Source organism: Diadema antillarum, unplaced genomic scaffold (assembly GCF_040938485.1).
Source record: "Diadema antillarum isolate AM-2024a unplaced genomic scaffold, OU_Dant_1.0 seq00001450_RagTag, whole genome shotgun sequence".
In the NCBI taxonomy this organism is placed as follows: Eukaryota; Metazoa; Echinodermata; class Echinoidea; order Diadematoida; family Diadematidae; genus Diadema; species Diadema antillarum.
In genome coordinates, this window is record NW_027272196.1 from 418,526 (window position 1) to 442,935 (window position 24,410).

At 38.4% G+C, this 24,410-nt stretch overlaps 1 protein-coding gene across 5 annotated transcripts in view; it reads right to left on the reverse strand.

Moving 5' to 3' along the window:
- Nucleotides 1-20,235, reverse strand: part of LOC139709558 (LIM and SH3 domain protein 1-like) — a 62,229-nt gene extending 41,994 nt beyond the window's left edge. For 2 of the 5 annotated variants that reach the window (XM_071621516.1, XM_071621515.1), the window contains exons 1-4: nucleotides 11,108-11,817; nucleotides 9,603-9,697; nucleotides 8,646-8,730; nucleotides 7,799-7,976 (exon numbers count right to left, since the gene is read on the reverse strand). In XM_071621516.1, coding sequence (XP_071477617.1) covers nucleotides 7,799-7,976; nucleotides 8,646-8,730; nucleotides 9,603-9,697; nucleotides 11,108-11,176 — 427 coding nt within the window. In that variant the 5' untranslated portion in view covers nucleotides 11,177-11,817. Of the gene's footprint in view, nucleotides 1-1,127; nucleotides 1,143-7,798; nucleotides 7,977-8,645; nucleotides 8,731-9,602; nucleotides 9,698-11,107; nucleotides 11,818-19,787 lie in introns of those variants that run through there. The other 3 variants (XM_071621519.1, XM_071621514.1, XM_071621518.1) reach the window with 3 other exon arrangements.
- Nucleotides 20,236-24,410: the final 4,175 nt, after the last annotated feature.

The window sequence follows — 24,410 nt, forward strand, 5'->3', positions numbered from 1 at the left end:
CATTAACTTGTCAATTTCACAGGTACTGCCAACAAGACAGCCTTGTACTGTAAGGTGTGGTTTGTTTGTTTTGTTTTTTTCAAAGCCATCCACACCATCGTTGCAAAAGCGAGGGTGAATAGCTCACAGTAATGCAGGCTCATTCTGGGTAATTAATCCAATCTGCTACACTTTCCATCAACAGCACGGCCTTACAGTTACAGCAGATGAGATGCAGCAAGCTCAGGAACCCCCAGCACTGGCATTTTCACAGCACGCTCTCACACCACTGAGTTAACCTAATGTATATATGTACAACTTCTCAGCTATGTGCAAAATCAACAGGCAGTACACACTAGCTTATCTGCCTCTGAGCATCGGACAAACATGGCAACACACAACAGGTACATCACAGTAACTATCTAATCCTTTCTTATTTCAGAAAGAGAAGACAAATAACTTGTTGCATATTATTACAAAGTCACTCCAGAAAATGCATACCCCTCTAATTCTATTGAGTAACAACTTGGGGGCTTTCCCTACAAGTACAGCTGTTTGGATTTGTTTTTGTTTTCAAAATTTTACTGTTTGTGGAAGGCAGTGCATCATTGTCTTGAGCGGGTCAGGGGCTCAGATGCATCTGCCACATGCAAGTTAAATACAAGTGTGGGAAAGAGCTGTAAATGTTCTGGTGACAATTTTTTTCCCTCTTTCCTTTTTATTTTTAGCACACACTTCAGCTATATCAGAAATCACTAAAAGCACATATTATCAAATACATGGTATCACATAAAATTTGCAGTGAAAGACATTCAACAACAACACAAATAGGACTAAGATCATACTATGTAGAACACATGACACACATGAAGAAGTTGACATCAACACATGACACTAGATGACAAAAAGAAAGAACAAAAACAAAAGTATCTTGACAAGGAAGGAAAGTAAATTTCGCTATGTGCCCAGCAGAACGACACAAACGCACATGATTCAAAGAAGGTGTGCCCAGCAGAACGACATGAAATCATGCAAGGCACGTAAGTGCTACACGTGCCTAGCATGTGTTCGTGTCGTTCTGCCAGGCACAGGGCGATTTGTTACATATGAGATGGGTGTCACTTGTGAGCATAATTTGCATAACTTACGTGTGAAGCTAAATCCTGTGACTGCGTGATTGCACAAGGGGGACGGATGGAGGAAAAAAGTTAACAGAAATGTAAAAGACTCACACTACCAATAACAAAGAAAGAGAAGAAACAACTGATTTACATACTACAGTGATGAGTACATATTAGGAAACAAATGACAAGAGAAAATGTAGACAGGTATATATTCACTGGTAGACATGAAGCATGAGCACCATTATGTAATCACTGCATACAATTTGAAGCATTTGAGAGAATACTGTATCAATGCCATATGTATTTTGCAAGCCTATCACTTTCACAATTTTTTTTTTTACCGTCTTTCTAAAAGAATGAGTCTCACCAGGTTATTGTTGTACGTTAAGATAGAAGAGGTTAAATTGCAAACATATACAGTTGTAACTTCCTTTCAAAGAGTATGTTTTTGCTTGCTTGTTTGTCGTATTGTCTGTCCAAGAACTAATCTCTCATTCCCCTCTCCTAGTCTGTAGGTTGCGACTCCCAGAAATTATTTGATTAATGGCGCTGGGAGCGACTGGATGATTCAGTCACAATTTGACATGTTGGATTTAGCTGCAGCAGGTGTGGAAGGGGAAAACCGTCAGTCATTGGCAGAATGGAGGGCCAAATTATCTAGAACCCGGCGGGACATTACAATATTCTGCCAGCATTTGTACCACATATGCAATATGCATAATAATTACATGTGTGACTGAGGGAGTGTTCTTGTGCTTAGATCTTGTGAAATGCAGAGACTTGTAAATGTTATACCTGCATAATCATTGTGCAGAAAAAAACAAAACTACCTGAGACATGAAACACTTTCCCTAAAGTTTGGATGTTATTGTTATGGATATTTACACAGCGTTTTCCACATCTCATTGATGCCTTTTTATTTTACTGTGGTTTAGAAAGAAGATTCCTAGGTGAAAGATCTGCAAAACATTCAACTCAAGCAGGGGGAATTTTTAACACAATACTGCATTGAGTATACAAACAGTGATGAGCTTGAACTTCTGAAGTGATAAGAAATGAATGTCTTTGCACAAAATGATTTAGCCAGGAAATGGACTGAACAGAACAATATGAAAGCTTTGTGAATTGACACTGTCATTATCATACCAAGAATAGCCACAAGGTATGCTGAGTCATGATTGCATTATGTTTCTATTTCATTTCGTACTTTGCTTTATTCCTAAAAAAAAAAAATTGTGAATTCTTCACGAAACCTGGCAGAGGAAGTCACATGACAGGAAATCAAGATTCAAGCAACCATGTGCTTCTACATTTTCTCAATCTATGTTATTGTAAATGTTTGGTAGACTGTTTATCTCAGTTGGTAGAGTTTGGTTAACTCAAAAGAAAGGAAATCAAAAATGTTTCAGCATATCACCCAGTCTGTTATCCTAGTCAAGCAACTGCTTATCCATTACCGCCTACTCAATCTGTACATTAAGATGCTATAAAATGTATTTCATTGCATATGTAACTATTTCTATTTCCTTTCAAAACTCTTTTAATTACCCTCATTTACATTATCATGAGAACGTTGTTGAATTTTCAAAATGACTTCACTTGTTCATGTGGAGAAACAGAATACACTGAAACTGAAAATGGTAGCGGCATATGAAGTAGGTACCTGATTCAAACTGCTGAACTGGATCATAGTCATCTGGTGATGTGGGTGGTTGATAGTGATGGGCAACAGGCAATTGAGATGGATTGGCAATGGTTTTTAAGTCGTTCTGTCGTATGTGGATGTTGCCCTTGCGCACTACATAGCATTGATGCGCATGAAGCAGAGTGGGCCGACAGTTGTCAAATTAATCAGAGTGTAAGAAAGAATGGCAGCCGGGATGGATTGCATTGAATATTTTGCATGGCCAAAAGGAGGGGGAAATTGGCGGCATAGGGGTCCGAAATATTCCAGCAACGTTTGGATATGAAGAGGCGCAGCATCAGAAGTGGCAGAAGTGGTACAGGAGCAGTCAAGTTGCCGCAAGGTAGAGAAAAATCAGCTGCCATGCAACACATGCAAATAAACAAAATTAGTATGAAGTTGGCTGGCTTAAAATGAAAAAAAGTTACATGAATGTACACCATGTTAGCACAGGATGTTGAGGAGTGACTGCTGAGTTATCAATGTTTGAAACAATAGAATTGTTCATGGAATTTTTGTCCTTGTAACCACAATGATGTCTATGGTTTGTTAATATACAAAGAGAGATCCTCTAACAGCCATTGCATAACTATGCTTCATTTCCACTTGAAATAATAACTTTTTGGGAATTCCTGTCCATTTGCAGAATTGGTGTTTGGCAGTAATGAAGTCAGAATCTTGAAATCAATCCAGAGCTCAAATCGTAACATGATTTGTTCACCATTGGCTTGTATTTTGGGACCGTCTGATTGCATATGGGGGCATCTCCCCCTGTTCACACCCGTACCATCTCCTGTGTCAACTGAACCTTAATTAAAGTCTAATACCATGAGCCACGGATGGCACAAGTGGCACAATCTAGCTGTCACACTTGTCAGTGCTGCCGATTTCCTGTGAACATTTGGCCCCCAAATAATTAAAACAGGTGGCAAGTGCATTCGGCACAGATTAATAAACAGTAACGAGGTCAGCACCTCGTCCCAAGCAAAGAAGCAAGAACAGGAATTGATTACAGCACTGGGCTCCCCAGGCAAGGAAATATGTCTGAATTTGTCACATTCAAATCGCATGAATAACTCATCATCTTATTCCCACAGTGGCTCAACAATAATACGACACATTGGAACACACTAATACATACTGTGACAGACCATATGGTTTTTCAAGTTTGATGATAAATTTTCAGAATTCTGTAATCTAAATCATACTTCAGATTATCAATTTGCATTATCTATTAGCAATTTAATTCATAGGGAGAGTCTACAATTTATATCTAACTTGTATCTGACCACATTCCAGAAATAAGAAATAAAATAATAAGTGTAAATTGTGCATTGCATTTTAATGTTTCCTCTTCTTTTCTTCTTTTTTTTTTTTTTGGTCCTTTTTTTCCTGACATACAAATAAAATGGCATCATGCTGTGAAGATACTTATTTTCCTAACTGTGTCTAGCTGTCAAATATGCATGTGTGTACATTGTGGTCTCACATAAAATAATGTCTTGTAATATAAACTTACCAAAGCACATGGCCATTGACAAGGGTATGCATAACAGGAATCAAATGTGAAATTGCACGAAATGAAAAACACAAGAAATATCAGAACGGCATACATACATTGTAATAACAAAGAGGAAAAGGATTTAGACATGTGAGGTTAAGGACAAACTTGTACCAGAGTTAGTTGCGAAGGACAAGTACCAGAGTTGGTTGCTCACACCAGAAGTTTCATTAATATTTTACAGTTCTGTAATCTGAGCAACTACAAAGTTTTCCAAGTGTACGTATATCTTCCGAAACTTTGGAACCCGGCACATAGTTTCTATAGCTCTATCAACAGATTTTTTTAGGGGGGCTGTGGGGATATTTGCATCCCTGAATTAGATTTTTTTTTTCAGATACTTTATTTAAGAAAAAATGTTTTATGATTTTGAGGATTACACCTTTCAAAATTGTTTTTCTTTTTTTAATAAAACCCAGAACAAAAATGAGATAGCAGATAATGTAAACAGAAGTTTTCATAGCAAGTATGAAAGACTAATACAGCATCTAATCTAACTAAACCACTAACATTTTTGGACAACATTTTTTTGTTGTTGTTGCCATTATGGCTTCTTTTTGTTTAATTCACAGGGGCAATTCCGCAGTTAGGTGGACATGACATGGATAAAAGAAATGTACCTCTTTATCTTACTCTTTAATCTAGGTATCGACTAATGCCATGGATGTTCACCAATCATTAAGGTCTTTCAAATTCAGTAGATTTTATCTTTCGTATTTATTGATTTTGCGAGATCTAAAACCATCATTTAAAATGTACATGTGGGACTGGGGATGCTGAAATTCACTTAAATGCAAATTACAGTGGGTTCCTTTGAAATTTTTTCCTCGAAGTTTTGCTAAAGGGTAAAAGATAAATACATTTAAATACTCCAGAAGTCATGTGACATTTTGTCAATTACAAAAGGGTGAAATGACCTGCGGAATTACTCCGGACAAAAGTAACGTTACTAACCGTAACGTTACTAACCATGCTTTTGGGGGTCTAGCTAAGAAATTATTGGTCGAACTGCTAAAAAACATTGTGTGAACATTTGTCATGATACAATAATTGAAATTAATGCAACACTTTGTTTGAAGTAACTTGAATTTTTGCACACTTTTTGTTACAAGACATTGATTTTTTTTTGTCATGTCCTTTTTTCGTAATGTTACTAACCAGCCCTTTAAGTTGCCATAGCAATGCTATTATTTCTTGGATTGTATTCATTCTTTTCTGTATCATAAACCTGGGAATGATGAACATGTTTTTTACATAATTTTGGCTTGAAATGAATAAATGGTAATTTAGTAGTAAAAACAAATATCTAAATTTGTTCAAATGTAACGTTACTAACCGCGGAATTGCCCACAGGATGATATTTGTTTGTAAAGTCTTTCAGTAATTGCAGCAGATTCATGCAGAAAATGGAAAATTATAGAATTTGTAAGCACAGTAAGCTACCAGAAATGAAAGAGCTAATCCACGTAACAATGACAGACTTCCATCATGCAGTGACAGGGAAGTATCTAGTGGAGGAGCCAGTCCAACTTGGTATGATGTTCGCACATGAATACAGTATTTCCTGGAGATGTCGCCTGTATAAACAGGATGTTACTTTCCCATTTGTACGAGAGATTATCGAGAGATTGCCAGGATGAATGAAACTTGCACATCAAAGCAATTGAAACATGTTCTACACCAACACTAATACAAAGTAACAGAAAAGGGAGAATACGTGGTACAGGGAAGATTTGAGGTGGTCAAACACTACACAGGGATTACATTCTACCAGCAGTACTTTCTGACTACGAAACTGAAAAAATAAACAAACAATGAACAAAAATATCATAAAAATGATGAAAGCACAATCTGCAATAAAAGTAACCTTCTAAACCACTCTATAAGAAGCTTGCATCATGTTTTTAAATATTGCTATCATGTCATCATACTACACCTTCAAAGATTAATCTGATTTTCAATACATCTATGGTTGACTATGCAGTGCTTCTGCATTCTCATGCATGCATACATGAACAATAATAGTTTAAGAATGAACACATAAAATGAAATGAAAATGTGAGCCATGTTTTAACAAGTTTTGCAGACCTCCCAACCTTTCTGACCAAGAAAATACAGTAGGGATGATTTTGCCCAAAAGTAGGAAGGAAAGAGCAGTTTGCATAGTTGCATAGGAGTGTGAGGTAAAATAGTCAAAGAAAAATAGGAAACTCCTGAATCAAGAGCTGGGAATGATCAAAATTACTAGTAAGATTTTTTTTCCTCCATATTCAGAACGGTTGGGAGGTCTGATTTTGGCTATCCCCTCACCTCATGCATTTTGCCCCTACAGATCCCAAAGTGCCTTGCCCTGAATATGGTTTTTTCCCAAACTACTGGTCATGTATTCAGTGTATCAAAGTCTATGTTTACTAATAGTGACAGGGGTACATTCAGTTGACATAACATTTAAACACAATTTATCACACCAGTGACCACATAACAAACAATTTCATCCCCTTGAAATATCAAGTCAACAAGAGCAAACATACTAAAATATTGCCTATGGCAAGAGGCCTAGAGGGCAAATAGGGATTGATCATAGTGCTGCAAATACCAGGTTACCACACTATGCACTACATTTACATACGTATAAAGTCAAACTTGGGAAGGAATCCTTGAGAGAGGTAACTTGCGTATGTATACAGTCAAGTGTGACTCCTGTAAAGTTACTTTTAACTCTCACACACACCTTCTAACAGAAAAAAGTTTACTGTCACATAGCTTTCAATGCCAACACAAAAGACTTTATAGAAACAAGCTTTCTGCCGCTCATGCACTTTGCCAGTGAAAGATACAATATGTTTGCAGCAGCATGCTGAGATACTGAACAGGTGTTTCAATCAAATATGCATCAGTACTTGTCAAGAACAAAATAAATTATAGATGATAATAGCGCTGGGCAACATAGCATTATGGAAAGCAAAAAAAAAAAAAAAAAATCTTCACAAATCATGTGAATTATCATCATAGAATGACAAGGGCTTCAAAAAAAAAAGAAAATGAAAAAAGAGAATATAATTTCCCTACAGTACAAGCTAGACTTTACACTGAATTTCACCAAAGAGTGGGATGAATCACAACCTGCCTACCCCAGGAAAGGCAATCAACTATCTAGAACAAAAGCAGAGCAACCTCTGTCTACAACAAAGACTACCCTACAAGCACACACACACAACACAGGGACACACGCAAAATACAGGCACACACACACACATAACACAAACACGCATTCATTCTTGTTTTTTAAAGAAAGCATACCATAACCTAAACAAGTTAACGGCTACCACCACAACCACCACCATGAACAACAATCATACAAATACACACACACACGCACTCACACATAGAAACCAGGCAAACATATCAAATAGTATAAAGAATTCAAGGATTTGGTCTGCTTCGTCTTACCCAAGCCTTCTTCCGGAGGTGGCCTGTGCTGCTCAGCTATCTCCCTCTGCTGCAGCTGACCTGTGTAGACGACGCTGCTCTGGTTCTGGGTGTTCCTCCTGGCCCGCACAGTCTCGGGGTCATCGGCCACCGAGATCTTCTGTCCCTTATCCTGCACAAACTGCTTCTGATATTCAACCTTGATTGGTGACCAACATCCAGTGAGATTTAAAAGAAGGAAAAAACATATTTTTGTCTCAAACAAGCTATATATCGATGGTTTCTGCTTGCTGGCTTACATGAGTTCCTTGTCTTATGTAATGATGATTAAATGCACCACCCATCAACTTTACGACAAAGCTTGTTCAGCCTAGCAAAATTTAGCAAAGAGTTCACTAATAAGCCACGGGTCATCTGGTTTTCAGTGATTTAACAAAATCAAGCAGATGAACTCTATGACACAGACAATGTGAAATTATACCCTAATTAAAAAAAAACAACACTTATCTCTTATGACAAATAACAACATTCTAAAAGAAATATTTGAACACAGTTTGAGGTCAAGCTTTCAGCTATCATAATCAAACATGAAATACGTTCGATGGCAAGTGTCAGTAGTATTTTGGGAATATTTCAAAGAGATGTACATATGGGGCGAAACACTCATCAGTATTCCATAAAGTAGAACATCAGAGTTGGAACAAGGTGCTTTGGGTGCAAGCATGGTGAGCAATAATAGCAGTATTCACAGAATACAATATTCTGTCCAGCAGGTGAGGTTATTCAGTACCAGTTTCCATGGTGATACATGGATATGGCATCACACTCTTACTCTATTTTTTTTTTCTTTTTTGGCTCATACAAATACCTGGCTCTGAGTTTTAGTGTTCTTGGCCAGTCTTCTGTTCTCCGGAGTATCTGCCACAGTGGTAAACTTGGTGGTAGGGTAGTGGCTGTCATGAAAAACGAGAAAAGGATGTTTTCTTTTTTTTTTCTGGAGGGAAGCAGCAATTGATAAATGTTCTACTTCTGCAATTGAAATGCCTGAAACAATAGCCATACTGGTATATAACTGCTTGGTAGACCAATTCCAGAGAAAAATAACAATGGAAATTATGGGTGACCTTTGCATTATGATTAAAAAATCAACAACAATTTGATGTCTAATAATGAAAGATTGTCTGTTTCCTAAGGACACTGACACAAATCCATGACCTTGTTGTAATTCAGCTACAGTGTATGATCAATTCCCTGTTACAATTAATGTACAAACACCACATGTTTCAATGCAAGATTGGTGGGGGGGGGGGGAGGACATTCTCAACTTTCTATGCCATGTAAAATCTTTCTGGAGGAAAATGGAGTGTTTTATTTGTTGTAAGAATCAATCCTGGCAATCAAGTATCCTTTGACTCTTTTCTTCAAAGATCTAAGCAAGTTCCGTCCTTGATGTATATTATCATTGTATTCATGTATTTGCAGAAGATTGACAAATCAGGCCAACACTTAGATGATGTCATATTGGGTACTACAAGGAATACATTGATTACATTACAAGGAACTGTAAAGGTACCGTGTATTACTGTAAGAGTGGAAATTTATGCGGCGTTGAAATTTTCGCGCTTATTAGCGCAAAAATAAAGACACAAAAATATTTTTGCTTGCCATATGTTCCAGTAATTGATGTCTTCGTTCCGCAAATTTAAAAACATGCGAAACTCTTCTAACCCAGCTGAACGCGAAAAATTAGTCGTGCCAAAATATCCACTTTTACAGTAAAGGTTTGAGTCCATGGCATTTACCATGAAACGAACGCAATACTTACGCATGGCAGTAGGGCAGCTTGTTGTACCCCTTGTAGTTCTTCATGTTCAGTGTCATGCCACATGCTTCGCAGGTAAAGCAGCCCTTATGCCAGCTCTACAAACAAAAATGATAATGATCATTTTAAAAAAGAAGAAGAAGATAATGATGATGAGAGTGATGAAGGTTATCACTGGTGAATAGCTACGAACTGATCATGGTATATATTGGAGTGCAGACAGTAGACCTGACAAATACTTGATTACACCTGCAGTACTTAACAATTTGACTGGTGAATCAGTGGTATAATTTTAAAAAAAAAGGGCTTCAAAAATATCCTTCAAATCTGCTTCACAAAGGAATCACGAAGATTTTCACATCACTGTAAACATAAGATAGTACATACAACTGTACATCTCTCTTTTACGTCACATTTCATACTGTTACTGTTTCTGTTACCTATTCATACACTGCTCACTTGTTTTTGGATGACGCTAGAACCAGAACAAACTTAAGTGACATTAAATCATACATTTATGTATTCCAACTTAACCTACAGCATACTATTACTAAAGCATGATCTATAAAGTTGATACAACAAAATCTTTAATTGCCTTGGAATCTCTGAGATTGGATATCATGTGGCTGTTTTCACAATGTTTTACATGACAGTCACCAATCTTGCAGTCATAACTGGAATAGAATGAGGTAAACAACATAAGCACTACCTACCAGGTTCTACTTCTATGTATATACTATCACAAAATGTATACCCAATTACACTGTAGACAAACAATATGCATTTCAAAAGCATAATTCTTGCCAAATGAGACTTCACTTAATTTGGCTTTATTTACAACTGAGAAATTAAAAATTAAATGCTATCCCTTTTCAATTAAAGAAAAAAGATTTGCAACTTCCCACATTCAAGACAATTAGCAGATTTTTTTAAAGTATATCAGTTTACAAACAATCGGATTATGCAGCAGTATACAATACTTTGCTAAGAAAACCTTCATAATTTGCATTATAATATGCATTGCAAAATATGACTTTCGAATATTTATATTGGGAAAGCTTTTAGCAAGCTCCCTCCCATCTCTCTCTCTCTCTCTCTCTCTCTTTCTCTATCTTTCTTTACAGCTTTTGTTTGTTTTGTTCGTTTTCTATCTGAGAAGATATGGCTGGCAGCCCATTCAAGCTGTGTGGGGTGTTCCTCTTTTCTTTTCTTTTGGGAGGGGGAGATACAAATCAATGGGTCTATTCAATCACAGTTTACTAGACCCTAGAAATAATTATAAATGGTACTCTCTAAAGCCAGCTCGTAAAGGAGTTGTACTTTATATGTTTATCTAAATACAATGGATAGGCGACCAATGACAATAGCTCCATTGGATTAGCCCGCTTACAACCATGCTTCATCACACGGTTCAATCAACAGAATTCATACCACCAACCGCCCGCCCACTTCTGTGAGGTGTATACTCCCCGCCAAGTACGCCCCAAATCAACCTTCTCTCCTCTTACCTTGTCCAAGCATTTCAGCTCCTCCACAGGGTACACGGTCTTCTGGCATCTCGGACATCTTTTATTCATCTTGGCGGCCAAGCGCTTATCCGTCAAATTAATGTAGGCTGCTTCTCACGAATTCAGAATGTGATCCTAGTAATTTTCCAGAAATAGAGGCAGACCGTAGAGATGAACAGCACCGATTGTGCACACGATTACGAGCTATCGCCAGATCGGAGGCAGGCAAATCGCATCAGTTATCAGTAGCGTGCCTCTCTCGCGAGGCAGATGCTAAATTTACAAGCGGCCGCCAATTCACTATCCGAGCTACGCACAAACCTAGCCGTGCTAGTTACCACAAGGTAATACTGGTAGACATTCGTTGCTCCAGCGTCCCCCCGTAGCCGTCACGTCAGCGAGGTACCTGGCATGGAAGAAGTCAAATCCAGCGCGAACGCGCAAAAGTAGCGTCGACGGCCATGCAGAGGCACGCACACGGCACACAAATCCGTTCAACAGCGCACCAAAAACGGAAGTCCTCTCAGAGGGCGAAAACCCCCTGCTTATGCACCGGGGGAACCCACCCTCAAATTTGCAGGGGGTTTACGGACAAGCTGACCCGACAGACATACGGCGTATTGATATTTTCATCTCCGACTGCGATCACAACGCTCACCAACATCTCCTCTTCGCCCGACGCAAAGTTCCCATTATCGATCATTTTGTTTGCTTTTACTTCACACATTTCATAAAAATGGCCTATACTCTCTAAAAAAAATCAAGTGAAAATATTCACTCTTAAAAGAGTGAATACAAAAAAGAGTGAATTTCGAGTGAAAATGGAGTGAATTTTGAGTGAAAATGTTAATTTTCACTCGTTTTAGAGTAACGTCAGGGATCACTCTAAAATCTTCTAGTGATCCCTGAGGTCACTCCAAAATGAGTGAAAATGAACATTTTCACTCAAAATTCACTCCATTTTCACTCTAAATTCACTCTTTTTTGTATTCACTCTTTCAAGAGTGAATATTTTCACTCGATTTTTTTTAGAGAGTACCCATTTATCGCGGGAAAAGGGAAACAGAAAACAACTCCACAAGGGTTACCTCATCTCTCGGAGGAACGGGGTAAAATCAATCTTATGTTGTAACCCCTTGAAACACGGGATGAACAAGTTTGCAAAATATTACATACAGAAAAAGTTTGATTTTCATCGTTCATGGCTCTTTAGCCCTCAAAAGTATTATGCCGTTAGATTTTCGAGATGGATAGCCTATTTTCTTTCTTTTTTTTGTGGTTTGTTTTAACTTTCGGGTGCGTTTCAAGCATTATACACTATGCTTCTTTTTTTTTTAAATCTCTCTCTTTGTGAACATTAATTAACAGTCACGGAAAATTGTCTTTGTATCGATGGCTTATTCTGAAGGAGTGTAGACAGCCTATAGGTTGATAGAATAATTCAGAGAGAAAATGACGTTATAGATATTGGCAAAGTAAAACATTATTTCTTTTTTCCAGATCTGATGATAACGTACCCTGAAACAGGCATGTTTGCTTTAACGGATGATAATATACAAGCTTATACAGTTTGATTCATTTTTATATCTTTTTTCCCCCATAGCTATATATACTGCATGATTTCCGGCTCTGGCAATACACCAATTATTCATACCTTTATGCTTAATCACAATACACACAACTTATCGAAACCGCTTTATACGACATCAGTACGGGTTTCGTTGGTTTGTGACATTTTTCCTTTCTATCCGTTATACTCTTTCTTTTTACTTTCTTCACTTTGATTTCGACGACATACTAATGATGGAATAAGAATTGACAATTCGCAGACTGCCCAATTCTACTTGTACTGGATATTTATTTTTACCACGATAATTAACACCGCATGCAGTTCATCATCATCATACAACCAAGTGAATATCTCGACTATATACTTTCTTTCTTTTGATCTGTGGTCACTGATAAATCTGGATTTTAATGTAATTTGAGAAAGATCCAAGCACACAACACTGTAAGTATAGGTGAAAAAGTGGTTTAACGTCGAAGTTTTGTCGGAAAAAAAGTTTTTTTCGGACACATGCACAGTTTATTCTTTGGTTTTTAAACCTAAGCATATTACACAGACATGGCGCATTTTACGTTGTTATTAACACCTCTAACCAATCAGAACATGGTGATAGAATATCAACGCACGTGACCTCATGATTATTTCAGAGAGTATTTTACATGCTAGATCCCTTCCAAAGCTGCTTATAACCATTGCCAAATTCGCGTTATTTTTATTTTACCACGAGCCTTCAATAAAAGACCTATTAAGAGGTGTATTTCAACACCTTCGCCATAAAGTCGATATGCCCTTACTATATAGATATGATCGCTTATAAGAAACGATATTTTCACTTAAGTCAAGTCAAAGGGGTTTATCCAAAGAGGTTCTACCTCTGAATTTATACTAGAACACGAACACGCAAACACGCAATCGCGCGAGGCAAACACGTACACAATATTCATATCGACTGTCACATAACACACACGCATGCAAAAACAAACAAACAAACAAAACAAACATGTCGTAAGCGCCTTCCAAATCATTATGTTGTGTTTTTTCTTAAGTAAAAATAGTTGCTTGTTTGCTTGCTTGTCTTTCTTTTAATATATTATGTACCTTTAACTATATCGTCGGAAATCGTGAGGGCTGCATGATCTACGGAACAGTCGATCTTATACCGACAGGATTTATGATGATGTGGTGGTGGCAGTGTTACCATTGCTAACATCAGCAAAATCATAATCATTATGATTACTAGTATATATGGGAAGGCGTTAACGACTGGCCGATATTGAATACATGAAAATAACCGAACTTGCGCCATGCGGAAGGACAGTTACCTAATAATCGTCAGCCAGAGATAAATAGGGACTTTCCCGTTGTGTGTGTGTGTGGGGGGGGGGGGGGGGTGAATGGGTGTTTACGAAATGGGATGGACAGGGATGGAATAAGAGATGTGATTGATATTCTCCAGCACAGCGCGAGACGTGCCTTGCTCAAAATAAACCACGCAAAATCAATATCATCTCTATCATCTAGTGAATGAAGTTTTCTCGTTAGGTCGTTTTGTTTTGTTCGTTTTGTTCGGTTTAATTTTGTTTTTGTTTTTGTTTTGTTTTTTCGCGTATTTTGTGCTGTCGTGTATAACATTCATAATGATTATGTATCTCACGAACGGTTTGAAAATTAATCATTTTGCTTGTGGGGAAATGATGCCATAATCCAGGTTTACTCGATACGATGAATAACTGCAAGGCCATCACATGGGCTTATGAATCTAAGGTGTCTCACACCCCATGGTTTTGTTACTTTTTTTTTTCTTCGGGATGGGGAGAGAAAAAAAAGAGTGTGTATGTGGAATAAAATGAAATAAGAAAATGCGTGAAATATGCATGAAACAATGAAAATTAATGAAATGAGACAAATACTCAAAAACTTATATAATGTAGCCATTTTTGAATGTCAAGGATCATATACATACGGTGTAACAGTATGAACACCGCCAAATAATTCACTCGTCGGCCACGTAAGTGTGAAGTCGCTAGGTGAGATGAATTTCGATGTGTTTAATACTCTAAAGAATTAATAGTTCATGCTGCTTGAGTTTCAACATTCAAGCACATTCTTGATGACAACATTCAAGCAAATTCTTGACGACAAGAAGTTGTTTCAATGCTCTTAAAATAATCTTCTTTGAAACTTTTGTTTAAAAATGAAATGAGGATTTCGACGTAAGCAACGCCATGGTATAGGGACACTATAGTTCTGGTAATTAAAATGACACAACTTTCTTAAATAACATGTCTTCTCGCCCGATTTCCTTTTTGTTTAAAGAAAACAAATCTTGCGTCACGCTTAACTAATTTCTCTTTAGATAACCTTTTCAAATGTTAACATTGTCCAAACTCTGAAGACAGTCAAATCTCCGAGCAATGTGAAAATGAGACGGGCGATGCAGACGAATGAACAATACTATCTGGTATCATTGATATGAAACCTGCGTGATAAACCTCCTTATATCATGTTGCTATACGTATACGTCTTTTAGTCCGCAATAATCTTTGTCTTGGCACAGGGTTGTGTTGGCCCCGTGACATTCGCACCAGATAACATCGACCTAGTCAGACAAAATATCTAGTTTACATGGTATATATTCTAAGATGACGTTCTATTTCACTTTCACTGATATCAAGAGTTAACAAAACGATTTGACAAGTCGTGGAAGTTTGTCTGCCATATACAGAAGGATACTATACTTTTGATAGCATCCTCCCCCGCACACACATACATACATGCATATACACACACACGTACACACACAACCTCCAACAACCCAGTTTCCTGGCTGTTAAACATTCATATCCTGTGAGCTGTTATTGATGGTACATGTATACATACTAGTACATGCAATGTATGTTTATATTGGATGAGGTAACCATTGTAACGTGTAGCATAATGTCATGTGTAACACTTCAATAATGTATGGGGACGGCAATAGATTGTTAATGAGCTCAAACACAAGCCCAAAATTTACACGGGGAGGAAAAATGTGCTGATAATAGGCCTATTTTAGCGTGAAATAACAGCTCAATATGACGTGATAGCGCAGCGTTCCTGCACTGAAGGTCGAGATGTTCCCGAAATGATTCGTCAGCCGCTTCTTATGTTATGATAATACGCAAACTCCGTATTATAGACGTGCATTGTTGAGATGTCGATCCTAAAGGCCATCATATTAATAATATTTGCGTGTCATATATATACGTTGTTTCAATTTTCCACCGCAGCTAATATACCCATCACTATCCGAACACACTTCAAACGTCGTTCTTTTCAGCCAGGTCATGTCTGGATTTGATTACGTAATGGCTAAGAGCTTCTGGCAATTATACATGTACATATAAAAACAAAAACAAAAAACACGACATCATAGGCCTATATTAGGCCCTTCTGGTGTATTGAAAACATTCTTTTCTCTCTCTCTCTCTCTCTCTCTGGTTCATTACGAAGTGTTCTATTTCGTCTAACAAAAGTATTAGGATACGACTTTGAAACTTAAATCAACGAAGTTGGAAATGCTACCGTCACAACTTTCTTTTCACTATATCGGATAGACGACGACGCCTTTTTATTCAGTAAGGTTTATTTCTCCGATCTTTTATATATATCTAATGCATATCAATTAATTTGACTTTTAATAGAACAAGTCATGAAAGTATAAAGTTCGGTATCTTCAATATTTTGATAGCAGCACAACAACAAAAACAAAAACATTAATGCAAATCATTCACGTTTACATTGTGTCTGACAAAGTAATCATGGCCCGCGAAAATGTTCCTTTTCATACAGTAGAAATTAAAATGCACTTGAAATACAATTTATTCTATGTTTGTTGAGACAAAAGGGAAACGGAATGCCTTCATCATCTTTCCCTGGATGTTTTTACGACTCTTCCGGTTTTTACTTTTTACGGGTTTCAACACTCTGATGTGAATGCTATTATGAATGTCCTCCATCATGAACATGTACGCGTCACTAAATAACATCATTACAGTGCACTCCCGTTACAACGAACACGGTTATAACGAAATTTCGTTATAACGAAGTAAAACTTCTGGTCCCAAAATTATCCCCATTAATGTCGATGGTACAAAATTTGCTTATAACGAACACGGTTATAGCGAAATTTTCGTTATAACGAAGTCTTTTCCGAGCCCCACAGACAAATAAAAACAAAAGAAATGTGCTCTGTTATAACGAAGCGGAACAAGCATGGGCGAACGCTTCACATCACGGTGTGTTCGCTCCGTGTGTCACGCACAGTTTCCGTCAATTTTATGCTCTCTTTAATGTAATATCCAAACGAAATTTAAAAGGTACAGTGTACCATTCCGTTTCTCATATCTGCACAGTGTAAGATGAGTATTCAACAAATAGAATATGATATATGCGTGGTTTCCTTGTTTTTAGTTATATATTGTATTTGTTCGGTTATAACGAAATTTCGTTATAACGAAAGAAAACTGCCGGTCCCGAGCATTTCGTTATAACGGGAGTGCACTGTACTTGTTTGCAAAACTCTTGAAAAGTATACTGGCAGTTGTTAGATCCAGGGCTGCAATTTGTTTCCTCATACGCGTATGATCGTGCCAAAATGTAAAGAAATGGTGCTTGATATCTCATAAATATTCGTTAACGGAAGGAGAAGAAAATAGGAGTGGAAGTGGGGCCGATATACTGCTACCCACTAATCACATTTTATGAGTGATACGGCGAATGAAAATTTTTAGAGTGCCACTCACTGGTATGGTAATGATTAAATAGGTGATCAGAACATGAAAGTTGTTTGAACGTGTAAACAGCATGAGCAACTGCTGTCCTTCGACCATAACTGCTTACTACGAGGTATATAGAACCTTTAGACCCTGTGGTGTTTACATGTTGTCAACTGCCATTTCGCGATCATCAAATCAAAATACGTACTGCGATAGTACAGTATACTTTGCTGAGAAATTAGGTCATTCGGCTGTCTGCGGGATAACTGACGACGTGCAAATACCAATACAAATGCCAAAGTCCAAGGGCTGTTGTGTTTATGGACAAATTTAGCCCTGCATACTATGAGTCTTTTGTTGGTGTACTTCCTTTTTTATGAAGGCATCGATATATCGGCATTCCACAATATACATAAAGGGGTATATTTTGCGCAACATTATAGTGTATACGTGTAGTAAGCCGTGATTGCTTTACGGAATTACGCACATGAGGATTTAAGATGTGCATTTTTATTGCCCCTTTTGTATACCATAGCAGAGAATTTGGCAGAGATATATCGTGGTGTTTCATCAAGATACTCGATGTAGTAAGGACTATGGTTTACGTTTAATTACTGATGATTGATTATTAAACATTCGAAATACCCGGTACTAATGACTACCATATTTGCTATCTGCATCGGCATTATTGTAACCATTAATGCCTGGAATTGGGGTAAATTTTGATTTCTCAATCAGGCCTATTGATTATGTCACGTCGATTGAAGATACATAAAGACGTTATAAAGCTTTTTTTGTGAATCTTCGAAAACGATAATTTATTGACTACAATGAGCTTTACAGAGATAATTGTGAATTTCTAGATATTGGCGTTGTACATTGTATGTTGCCATTTCATACGGGGCTTGACAATGTAATGGCAAAGAAGAAAGTAGGCCTATATCACGGCAGCTTTGACTAATAATGACTTCGTGTTGGATTTTAAATATCTGATGGACATCTCGGATTGTATTTAATAAATTTTCACATCATCTACATGTATATTTATGTGGCAAAAATGACATTAATGTTTGCATGTAGGCCTATCGTTGTTCGCACATGGTGTGTGTGTGTGTGTGTTGTTTTTTTTTTCTGCTGTACACTATGTTCTGTTACTAGTATTATTAGTAAAGGTTTAATGATGTGTACAACACTGAGATGATGTTGACAACATCCACCCTGACGTATGTTTTAAAAACACGCACACTGAAACACACTACGAACTGTTAAACCCCTTCTTGAACACTGGACGTCATGTTGATATATAAAGGTAAAACAATGAACACTTCCTCACTTGTTCTGACATGAATACTAGTATTTCAGGCAGTTCACGTTTCAGGCTATTTTCAACGGACGTGCCTATTTAGCGTTTAACGTGGACGCTCCTACGTATACATAAAAGGTGATTACTAAGTAACATGATCCTTATATGGCCTTATGACATTAGCGACTGCCATTGCATTGTCAACAAGTTGGTCGAGGTTGCGATAGCAATACGATCGTGTAGGCCTACACTGTATTCGCATTATTGGAGCATGGAGGATTACCATTCAGCTCCGCTGTTTAATCTGGAGATCGCATGCCCGTTATAAAGTGCACCTCAAAGCTTCCGTTCTAACCCGCTATCGCTACGATTTTTTTTTGTCTTAAGTCACATTAAGATGACTAACGCTACGTCATTATCTCACGCCTTGTCTTTAACAGTGGCTTCCTTGTTCAAATAAAGTAGCTAGCTAGCGCTAGCAGATGGCAGAGCACGCTTGATATATGGTGCATCGCTATGAAGTAATCAATGACAGACCTTTTTCTGCATTCAGTTTAGTACAAATCCAATCCTTCTTCTGCCAACAAACAAATTTAAATGATACTTAGCATTTACAGTCAATCTTTGAGAGTGATATTATTGGGGCACATTTTATCACACACACTTCACCGCAGTAATGGCCAATATGACAGCACTCACACTGCGGTGTCGGACCGATCTTTACGCTACACGAAGCGAGCGCTCGCTCTAAATATCAACAGGTGGTTGATGAAATCATTTTTGTCTTCAACACGGGCATTTTCATTGCAATATTAACATTGACTCAGTAAAATGTGGCAATACGAGGCACAGTAGTGGTCATGCTTTCGAACAGCGGTGAATTTATACTTCAAAGTCACTCTTGAAATCGCATATCCGGAGTGATTGCAGACGAAAGGAACACGCCCATCCGCATATAACACAGTACTGTCGTGCGAGCGTAGAAGGCATTGCTTACGAACAACGTGCGCTAACTAAGCGGCGACATCCTGTGAACGAGAAATCGACACCTACCTTGTCCAGGCAATTTAGCTTTTCCGTCGGGTAAACGGTCTTTGAACACTTTGCACATGGAGGATTCATGTTGATAGGAAACACTCAGTCCCAAAACAGAAGCGAAACGATCCCCTTTCAGAGATATGTCACCCGTTTCAGTATTCAGCGTTCACCGTAACGTGCAATGAACTCAATACAATCTCATCGGCTGTATACTCGTAGTAGCAGCACACGAACGATCCTCAAGGTCCGTATCCCGTGCGTGTTTAGAATCATTCAGTTCCGCGTTTGTGTTTTTATCGGGGGCAACCGTCACGGGACATGCGTGGCAATGTGACTTGGCAGCATTCCGCATCGGTAGCACACTACTACCTGCGTGTGAAAGCGCCCAAACTCTCGCGTTCGCCCTCAGTGACAAGCGGCCAAAGACGATCCCGAAATTGTTACAATTGAGTAGGTTTATTTCTTCTTTTCTTTTTTCACGGAGCAATGCACATGAACAGAATTTGAAAGCGTCGCCTAAACACTCGGAAGAATAACAGGGGCCTCTGCAGTGACCTAAGCTGGAAGCAGTCTGCAAACCGTGGTACTTTAGGCCCTTTCTTTACCGTCTGTATCTAACAGGTGGTGTCACAGCCCCGCCAACTTTGACGGATTACGGAAGCCATGAAAGCGATTGAAAAAGTCATGAATCACACGTGGGCCCTATGTTGAGAATTGGGCGAAGCACTGGCAAACCTCACTTTGGAAGAAGTCAAGGAAAAATAGTCAAAATAAATCAGATTCGCTATTAACCGATCAAATAAAAGCATTGGGATGTGGATTCTTACAAGTTCGTCGCTATTATATTGTAGTATACTATCTCCTATACTGCAGATGATTAAAAAACGCTGAATTGTTTTGATAATGGAGCCTAACCCCATACAGGTCAGAATTGAGTCAGCAGTTGACCCCTTTCAGTTCTTGATTGAGCTAGCCGTCTTATACTTTTTAAACTTATACTGAGCTCATGTGGATCTTTTTTTTTCATACCAAACCTTCGTTTCTACCTTCTCGGTTGCTTTTTCTTTTCTTTTTCTTTTTTTTTCTAAGTCATTGACAATCAAGTAATCTACCCCTCTCTGTCTCGCCATGCATGCTTACCGGTTTTCACTTTCGGTTCATCTCGGTTACCAGAGTGAAGATTTGGTGTCTCTGCTACGTGGTCTAGGTCCCTATATACTATAATACCAAACAAGAAATCGGACGTTGCAACTCAAGACCTATCTTACTGTAGCCAAGTGTAGGCCTAAATAGAAAATTGGCAAAATGTTAATCTCGCAAACTTGTTAAAAGTCAGCTGTACAGGGCTATATTATCTCTCCAGATTAATGTAAAAGAAACTTGATTCATCTTCTAGGGAAAGCCCATAGGCAATGACACGGTAGATGTAGTATCGCTTCTGAGATCATGGCCGGCGCCACGTTTCCAAAAGTCGTGTGTGTGTGTGTGTGTGTGTGGGGGGGGGGGCACTTCCGGGTTTCTTCAGCTGACAGGCAAAAAAAAAAATGAATAAAAAATAGAGAAAGAAAAAGATCTTCAGGGCATGTTTCTCATTCCGCTTCTGCACTCTAAAAATTGCGGGGTTGGATTTTGCGGGGTCAAAATAATTTGACCCCGTTCGGGGTTGTTTCGTCTGATAAATTTTCGATCGATTCACTAGTGACCAGAAAAAACGGGGTTATTTCGACCCCGCAAAATCTCTGTTCGAATATTCGGATATTGATAAACAGGGTCACAATGCTTGCGAATCTAATTGCAGTTAGGAAGTAACAAGATGATAAAAAGTATAAAATAAAGCGGTTGTTTCATTCAGTAATTCAGAGAAGCAATATGTCAAAATTATGATTTTTCTTGGGTCTATTTAATTTCGCGTCAGTCATGGAATTCTATATGCAGCGCGCAGTGATACATAATGTATGTGTGCTGCACGGAAAGATGAGGGGCCGCGACGCGACGCGACGCGCCTCGCGCAGTTGATGTACTGTATTGGCCGGCCGAGTGGGTGGTACGTGGGGCACGGTTTGGGGATGAGGATCGTGTGATAAGAAGAGCAAAGCGAAAGGTAAGCCTGGATCTGGAGTGAATCTTTTAGTTTTTTAATGAATATTATGTTTTTAGAAAAGTAATTATCGGTACTATTTTCCTCTTATATCTCTTTCTATGTTGTTCATTCACATTAACTGGCGTACATAATACCTAGACCCCTTGTCTATATTATCAATTTTGCAGCGTTGGTGTTAGGGTTTTTAGGCTATGAAACCGTAATGGTAGGGCCTATAGCTATATAACACGTTTCTACAGCATATCGCGTGACCGAATTCTGATCGCGGTGACCGTATTCTGGGGGATTTTCAAGGTGATATCTTATGGGATTTTGTGAAATTCTGCGAGATATTTAAAAAATGAAAATTGAGATTAAGAAATTTGATATATTTCACATACGTTGCTGTAGATATGATGTATGTTTATAAAATATTGCAGAAAACCTTAAATGACCGAATAGTATCATGGGGGTTCTACCCCCGTAATGTGACTGACTCTATACTTGTTAGAGAACCTGAGTTTGAGATACTAGCAGTTAGTACTAATATTAAAGCCTACATGACCTTTGTTCAATGTAGCCGGCCTACATAAACGACTTGGAAGATCTATGCCCCGGCAAATAAGCAGACATTGGCGCTTTCTTGATTTTGTTTGTAGACCCCTAGCAATTCTTTTTGGCCTAACGGCTAACAATTGTTAGCCAGGCAGACCAACACTGCAAAAGTTCAGATGTGGAATATATGTAACGTTAGGGCCTACGCCCTAGATAATTAGGCCCACGAAGAAAAGAAATTCTAGAAACTCTCTAACTAACTGTAAGGTAGGCCTGTGGCTATACGGGTTTCTACGCAACGTAGCAAAAATTCCCTCTATATTCGCATTGCGCTGTATTGCGCATTTCTAATTCTAACGTTAGTTCCAGTGCTGGAATGCGTGAATGAAAATAGGTGCTTTACAAAAAATAGAGTTCTAACATTAGATCTTTTTAGATCTGGAAAATCATGACACAGATCTATTTACAACGTGCAGATAACTCAACTTTGGTTTTACGGAACTAAATGGGCTCCTATTCTGATTTGGAGTCCTAACGTTAGACCTATACACTCAAGGCAAGCTGTCTAACGAGTAAATGAAACGTTAGGCCTATACTAAGCTAACGGTAGTCAGATAAACAGTTTCGAGATCTAGCCCACCATAACGTTAGAAAGAACGGAATGCAGATTTCAAACTTTAAAGTTAATAAACATAACTCGTGTGAAAGTTCGGTGGTTTATTGTTATTTTGTCCTCTTAGAATTTTATTTCATTGTTTCACTAGATCTAGCCTACGGATGATTGAACATACCCCGGCAAATATTAAAAGCAGACTTTGGTGCTTTCTTGATTTTGTTTGTTTGTTTGTTTGTTTGTTTGTTTGTTGTTGTTGTTGTTGTTGTTGTTGTTGTTGTTTGTCCCAGCCAGGCCAGACCAAGACTGCAAAAGTTCAGATGTAGAATATATCTAACGTTAGGCCTTAAAAAAATTAGAAACTCTATAACTCAGGTGGGCCTAATATACAACGTAGCAAAAATTCCCTCCGTCAACCAGATAGGGTCTACATCGAGTCGCATTGCGCTGTCAATGCGCATTTCCAGTGCTGGAATGCGTGAATGGGTGCTTTAAAAAAATGAGAGTTCTAACATTTTCTACTCGTAGATCTTTCAAGATCTAGAAAATCATGACACAGATCTATTTACAACGTGCATATAACTCAACTTTTGGTTTTACGGAACTATTGGGCTCCTATTCTGATTTTGAATCCTACACCTACGTAAACCATACACTCTTCTCATTTCAGACGAAAGGGTACAGAAACGGAAGCTACAAATGGTTGGAGCCGTCGCCGGTGTTCCACTTCCAGCACGGTTACAGTACTGTTTATCGACATCGTCAGCTTCAACTAAAGTAAAGCGAGTTCTACTTCTAGATTTGTTGCAACAGAAGGTGCATTTTAATTATCGTGCTCTTATAGGTGTTTCTTCGTCGCGAGATCGAACTTTGCTGAGATGTTCGTCTTTGCGCCTGAAATCTAAATTAGGTCATCGTCGAAGCAGGGCTGGACACATCTTGTCATCATCGTCGTCGTGAACAGGTAGGCCCAGGGGGATCCTGAACATGCAAATCTAGTCTAGCAGCCGATCGACCTCTTCACTGAGCTTAGCTGGAACGAATTCACTGACATCGTGGCACCTTTCCAGGCCACCATCCTTCTGATCAACGCGAACAGCTTGGAATATGGAATATTTGAAATTTCTGTAAATGTAGGCTATATCGAACGGATCATCTTCTTATCTATGTACTTTTTTAAACCTATCGCAGACGCAGCTTAACTTTCCTAAAAACCACGGAAGTGAGTTTCAGTTATTTGACGTCCTGGCTCTATCATTCTGGAATCAAAGTCTAAGGATTAGCAGACTTTCAGACTAACTCTCTAGTTTTATCTCACATCGCGGTCTCTCGCTATAGAAATAGACAACTCTGGCCCCGGGTTCTATAGAACCCTATTATTGAACGGTTT